At 42.6% G+C, this 7283-nt stretch overlaps 1 protein-coding gene across 1 annotated transcript in view; it reads right to left on the bottom strand.

The window, feature by feature from the left end:
* Nucleotides 1–629: 629 nt before the first annotated feature.
* LOC139028576 (unconventional myosin-IXAa-like) overlaps nucleotides 630–7283 on the bottom strand; it is a 123303-nt gene continuing 116649 nt past the window's right edge. The window contains exons 35-36 of the mRNA XM_070446353.1: nucleotides 2719–2826; nucleotides 630–2437 (exon numbers count right to left, since the gene is read on the bottom strand). Of these exons, the coding sequence (XP_070302454.1) occupies nucleotides 2088–2437; nucleotides 2719–2826 (458 nt within the window). The 3' untranslated portion in view covers nucleotides 630–2087. The remainder of the gene's footprint in view (nucleotides 2438–2718; nucleotides 2827–7283) is intronic.

Here is a 7283-nt window from a genome sequence, read left to right as displayed (position 1 = left end):
AACTTCTTCCATTTAAGAATGATGGGTGACATTCTTGGGACATTCAATGCTGCAGACATTTTTTAGTACCCTTCCCCAGACCTGTGCCTCGACACAATCTTGTATTGGAGCCCTGGGGACAATTCCTTCGACCTCATGGCTTGGTTTCTGCTCTGACATGCACTGTCAACTGTGGGACCTTATATAGACTGGTGTGTGCCTTCCAAATCATATCCAATCAATTGAATTTACCACAGGTAGACAGACTCCAATCAAGTTTTAGATACATCTCAAGGATGATCAATGCACCTGGTCTTAATTTCGAGTCTCATAGCAAAGGGTCTGAATACTTACGTATATATATTTCTATATTATTATAATTTTTTTATTAGCAAACATGTCTAAAAACCTGCTTTTCGTAATTATGGGGTTATTGTATGTAGATTGATGAGGGGATTTTTATTTATTTAATCCATTTTAGAATAAGGCTGTAACATAACAAAATTGTGGAAAAAGTCAAAGGGTCTGAATACTTTCCGAATGAACTGTACATGTCAGAGGACTGTGTGTGTGTGAGAACCACACACACACACACACACACACACAACACACACACACACCCACACACACACACACACACACACCACACACACACACACACACACACACACCACCTTTTGGTACAGATAGGATTTCTTCTAAGATGACAATAGCGTCAACGGTAACTATAACAACAACAATAGTAATGCACAACCCCCCCCCCCCCCCCCAAAAAATTAAAAAGTCGGTTACTCTGAACACAGATGTTCCAGAACAAATGTAGGATCAACGTAACATCAACGTAGGATTGTGGGGGAACACAGACCAATGATGGAAAAGGCATTACATTACATTATATCTGATAAACATTGAACACCACAGTCGCCGTATCAACCCCAATGGCAACAGTGGCGTGATGGTCGGGACCTATGTGTCTGAATGGACTGACGTCAGCCTCTTGCTGTTGAATTGTATTTTTTCACAAGAGAAGAAGTGGCACTAACTGAATACTGGGTCGAATTCATTAGGGTATGCGACAGAAAACGCTTTAAAACATTTTGCAGTGTTGAAAATCAACAAAACACAAACACATAACAAACAAAACAATAACCAGAATCTCATACAATTCCCTTTGCAAAAGACTCCAGATAAGAGATGGTTATTATAAACATTGAACGAACCCAGCACTGGAGTTCCTTCCATTTATATATTTTTAATAACATAATAATTAGGTCACATAATACATATTTATAACACATCATCGCCATAGTCTCTTTAACTGGCATAGGAAACAAATGTCATGAAGGAGCATGCGGCCTCACGGACAGGTTGTATTGTGTAAACGTGAAAGCGGACGCGAAAGTAGCTGAGTGGCTCGTATCAAAATGGCCGGAGAGTAGCTGAGTGGCTCGAAACAAAATGGCCGGAGAGTAGCTGAGTGGCTCGAATCAAAATGGCCGGAGAGTAGCTGAGTGGCTCGAATCAAAATGGCCGATAGTCCTCTCAGTCAGTTACTCTGGCTCAAGCCACCGTAGACCTGCGTTCAAAAGAAGGCGCTGTCTACTTGCTTCTCTCTTTTCTTATCTCCAGCCCCCCTGTGCCCCCCGAGGCTCCAGCAGGGGTCAAGGGGCTTGGAGGTCAAAGGTCAGGTGAGTCAAGGCGGCCACCCTCATCCTTTGCTCACTCACTCGCTTTCTGGCGTTCAGTCACTGTTTTATTCCATTACAGCCTCCTGCCAGTCCTCCATCTCAGTTCTGAGGCTTCCTAGTTCTTTCATCCATTCGTCATTCCATCTCTCTTTTTGTTTCTCCATCACCTTTCACTTTCACTTCTCCCGCCGAGAGGACGGCGCCCAACTGCATCATGGGACGGCGGCGTTCCTCCTGGCACAGAGAAGGAGGATAGAGGTGGGCAGAGGGAAGGACAGCAGTGAGCGATGGATGCCCACATGACCCATTCCAGCCCTGTTTCACTTCCTCCCTCCCTCCCTCCTTCCTTCCCCCCATACACACTATTGGTATGGGGGATGGATGGCGGTTCGGATGTCTTGTCTCCACCGCAACTCTCCCTCATACCATAAACTCATTACTGCCATACAGAACCAGCTGTTGGGGCAGTGAGCTGAAGTCTGATTCCCTCCTGTGGCCCTCAGGGGCCTCGCGCGGCGAGCTCCTACTCAGCCTGAGCCGGTGGCGACTCTTCACCCCCACAGTGCCACTCGGGTCCCCCTCGGACTCCACTAAGGGGGCTCCTAGGCCCAAGGAGCCGGAGGAGAGTAGGGGTCCGGAGGAGGAGGAGCGGAAGCGGTAGTTGGGGGATTGATGTATAATGGAGGAGGAGGCGGTGGAGTCGACCGAGTCGGGTTGTCTCCGGAGGCAGCGGCGGCTCTTGGCTTCAGACTTCCGGGAGTGATAGGTGCCTGTTGAAAGGGTTAGGGTTTTTAAAATATTTTGTTTGTTTTTTTGTTACATATATACATACATGTTACATACTACATACACTTCAGGACTAAAAGTATGTCCACATACTTTTGTATATATAGTGTACATGGGTGGCAGGTAGCCTGGCGGGTAGGAGCGTTAAAAAAAGTGTCATTCTGCAGGGCACTTAACCCCCAACAACAACTGCCTTATGTATCCCACTTTACTTTCCTACATGGTAGAGCAAAGTGTTTACCACACACACACACTCCAGTCTCACCAGAGGGGTTGGAGGCGGCTCCTTCAGGGTCCATGTAGAGTTTCTCAGAGCTGTCTGCTGTACCTGTCGAGGCTTCTGACTCTAAAGTCTCGTCATCAGACGCCCGCGATTCAAGATCAACATCTCGTACGTTAACTCCTCCCTACACACACACACACACACACACACACACACACACACACACACACACACACACAACACACACACACACACCACACACACACACACACACACACACACAACACACACACACAACCACACACACAACACGTATGTAAAATGTATGTACACATGACTGTAAACGCTTTGGATAAAACCAGTCCGGTGCTGCCCCTTAATCCAGTGGGGTTAAGTTGGAGGTGGTCATTTGGAGGAGGCTACGAAAGCGGGTAGTGACTATGGTGGGGTGGGGACCACGACCAGTACCAGAGCCGCCACCGTGGACAGACCCCCCCCAGACCCTCCCCTAGACTTTATGCTGGTGCGTCCGGAGTTCGCACCTTAAGGGGGGGTTATGTACACCCTGGCCTTAGTTATCTTTGTTTCATTATTATTTTAGTTAGGTCAGGGTGTGACATGGTGTAGTATGGTTTTTGTATTGTCTAGGGTGTTGTATGGTTTAGGGGTTTAGGTAGAGTAGATGGTTTAGTGTTCAGTGTAGGTGTCTAGGAAAGTCAATGGTTGCCTGAATGGTTCTCAATTAGAGCACGCTGGTTATTGTTGTCTCTGATTGGGAGCCATATTTAAGGCAGCCATAGGCTTTAGCTGGTTGGTGTGAATATTGTCTATGTTGAACGTTCGTTGCTTGTCTGTGCACTTACGTTATTTAGCTTCACGGTCGTTTGTTATTTTGTTAGTTCATGTTAGTTGTTCGTTCTTGTTTGTTTTCTCTCTTTCTTCAATAAAAGAAGATGTATTTTGCACACGCTGCGCCTTGTCCAATCTCTCTGCAAGAAGACATCGTGACACATATATATCTTACCATCTGCTAAATGGCATATATAACCATCTGCTAAATGACGAAATATTACCATCTGCTAAATGACGTATTATTACCATCTGCTAAATGGCATATATATTACCATCTGCTAAATGACGTATATATTACCATCTGCTAAATGACGTATATATTACCATCTGCTAAATGACATATATATTACCATCTGCTAAATGACGTATATACCATCTGCTAAATGACGTATATATTACCATCTGCTAAATGGCATATATATTACCATCTGCTAAATGACGTATATATTACATCTGCTAAATGACGTATATATTACCATTGCTAATCATATATATTACCATCTGCTAAAGACGTATATATTACCATCTGCTAAATGACGTATATATTACCATCTGCTAAATGGCATATATATTACCATCTGCTAAATGACGTATATATTACCATCTGCTAAATGACATATATATTACCATCTGCTAAATGACATATATATTACCATCTGCTAAATAGCATATATTAAATATTATTATATATTACCCTGTCTACAGAATAACTCATTGAGCAGAACTAGGCTCTTTCTCTTGTTATCAACAAAGTTGTTCCCAAGACAATATACATTACTGCAGTGGTCACCAACCGGTCGATCGACCAAGGCATTCCTAGTCGATCGCCAAACATTTCTGTAAAAAACCCAACCATAAAGCCTTGTGTTCCATGACTAGAGAGAGACTGTCAACGAATACAGCAAAGAGCTGCTGTTTTTATGAGTGAGTTCATGTTTAAGTTCTTACTCAGCTCTGTCAACACTTTTGTATTCAACACTTTTATAAGACATAAAATGTGCGTTGTTCCTATTCAACTCAGCGCTACAAACAGCAGTGCAGCGTAATGAATGACTACAGTAATGAATGACTACAACAAGCAGTGCAGCAGTAATGGATGACTACAACAAGCATGCAGCAGTAATGATGACTAAAACAAGCAGTGCAGCAGTAATGAATGACTACAACAAGCAGTGCAGCGTAATGGATGACTACAGTAATGAATGACTACAACAAGCAGTGCAGCAGTAATGGATGACTACAACAAGCAGTGCAGCAGTAATGAATGACTAAAACAAGCAGTGCAGCAGTAATGAATGACTACAACAAGCAGTGCAGCAGTAATGAATGACTACAACAAGCAGTGCAGCAGTAATGAATGACTAAAACAAGCAGTGCAGCAGTAATGAATGACTACAACAAGCAGTGCAGCAGTAATGAATGACTACAACAAGCAGTGCAGCAGTAATGAATGACTACAGTAATGAATGACTACAACAAGCAGTGCAGCAGTAATGAATGACTACAACAACAGTGCAGCAGTAATGAATGACTACACAAGCAGTGCAGCAGTAATGAATGACTACAGTATGAATGACTACAACAAGCAGTGCAGCAGTAATGAATGACTACAACAAGCAGTGCAGCAGTAATGAATGACTAAAACAAGCAGTGCAGCAGTAATGAATGACTACAACAAGCAGCGCAGCAGTAATGAATGACTACAACAAGCAGTGCAGCAGTAATGAATGACTAACAACAAGCAGTGCAGCAGTAATGAATGACTACAGTAATGAATAACTACAACAAGCAGTGCAGCAGTAATGAATGACTACACAAGCAGTGCAGCAGTAATGAATGACTACAACAAGCAGTGCAGCAGTAATGAATGACTACAACAAGCGTGCAGCAGTAATGAATGACTACAGTAATGAATGACTACAACAAGCAGTGCAGCAGTAATGAATGACTACAAACAAGCAGTGCAGCAGTAATGAATGACTAAAACAAGCAGTGCAGCAGTAATGAATGACTACAACAAGCAGCGCAGCAGTAATGAATGACACACAAAAGCAGTGCAGCAGTAATGAATGACTACAACAAGCAGTGCAGCAGTAATGAATGACTACAGTAATGAATGACTACAACAAGCAGTGCAGCAAGTAATGAATGACTACAACAAGCAGTGCAGCAGTAATGAATGACTACAACAAGCAGTGCAGCAGTAATGAATGACTACAACAAGCAGTGCAGCAGTATGAATGACTACAGAATGAATGACTACAACAAGCAGTGCAGCAGTAATGAATGACTAACAACAAGCATGTGCAGCAGTAATGAATGACTACAACAAGCAGTGCAGCAGTAATGAATGACTAAACAAGCAGTGCAGCAGTAATGAATGACTACAACAAGCAGTGCAGCAGTAATGAATGACTACAACAAGCAGTGCAGCAGTATGAATGACACAGTAATGATGACTACAACAAGCAGTGCAGCAGTAATGAATGACTACAACAAAGTGCAGCAGTAATGAATGACTACAACAAGCAGTGCAGCAGTAATGAATGACTACAGATGAATGACTACAACAAGCAGTGCAGCAGTAATGAATGACTACAACAAGCAGTGCAGCAGTAATGAATGACTAAAACAAGCAGTGCAGCGTAATGAATGACTACAACAAGCAGCGCAGCAGTAATGAATGACTACAACAAGCAGTGCAGCAGTAATGAATGACTACAACAAGCAGTGCAGCAGTAATGAATGACTACAGTAATGAATGACTACAAAAGCATGCAGCAGTAATGAATGACTACACAAGCAGTGCAGCAGTAATGAATGACTACAAGAAGCAGTGCAGCAGTAATGAATGACTACAACAAGCAGTGCAGCAGTAATGAATGACTAAAACAAGCAGTGCAGCATAATGAATGACTACAACAAGCAGTGCAGCAGTAATGAATGACTACAACAAGCAGTGCAGCAGTAATGAATGACTACAACAAGCAGTGCAAGCAGTAATGAATGACTACAGTGAATGAATGACTACAACAAGCAGTGCAGCAGTAATGAATGACTACAACAAGCAGTGCAGCAGTAATGAATGACTACAACAAGCAGTGCAGCAGTAATGAATGACTACAACAAGCAGTGCAGCAGTAATGAATGACTACAGTAATGAATGACTACAACAAGCAGTGGCAGCAGTAATGAATGACTACAACAAGCAGTGCAGCAGTAATGAATGACTACAACAAGCAGTGCAGCAGTAATGAATGACTACAGTAATGAGACTACAGTAATGAATGACTACAACAAGCAGTGCAGCAGTAATGAATGACTACAACAAGCAGTGCAGCAGTAATGAATGACTACAACAAGCAGTGCAGCAGTAATGAATGAGGAGGAAAGTGTTTATATAGGCCTGCGTTGTTATTGTTATTAGCGGCTTGGGTTCTTTTCAATATTGAGGAATATTGCAATTCAAGCAAAGCCAATATGCAGTGTAAATGTATTGGGCCTATAGCCTACTGCACAAACATTATTGATACAGAACTGTTTTTAATTGGTTAATGTTGCAAAGGCTTATGTTTAAGTCATGTTTAAAACAAATCGGAGCGGTAGATCTCAGCTTGCATCTTGACTCAGAAAGTGATCTTGACTCAGAAAGTGATCTTAGAAAGTGATCTTGACTCAGAAAGTGATCCTTGACTCAGAAAGTGATCTTGACTCAGAAAGTGAGATCTTGACTCAGAAAGTGATCTTGACTCAGA

This window comes from Salvelinus sp. IW2-2015, linkage group LG13 (assembly GCF_002910315.2).
Source record: "Salvelinus sp. IW2-2015 linkage group LG13, ASM291031v2, whole genome shotgun sequence".
Taxonomy (NCBI): domain Eukaryota; kingdom Metazoa; phylum Chordata; class Actinopteri; order Salmoniformes; family Salmonidae; genus Salvelinus; species Salvelinus sp. IW2-2015.
The sequence above is the reverse complement of the archived record's forward strand: the minus strand, read 5'-3'. Positions and strand labels throughout refer to the sequence as shown.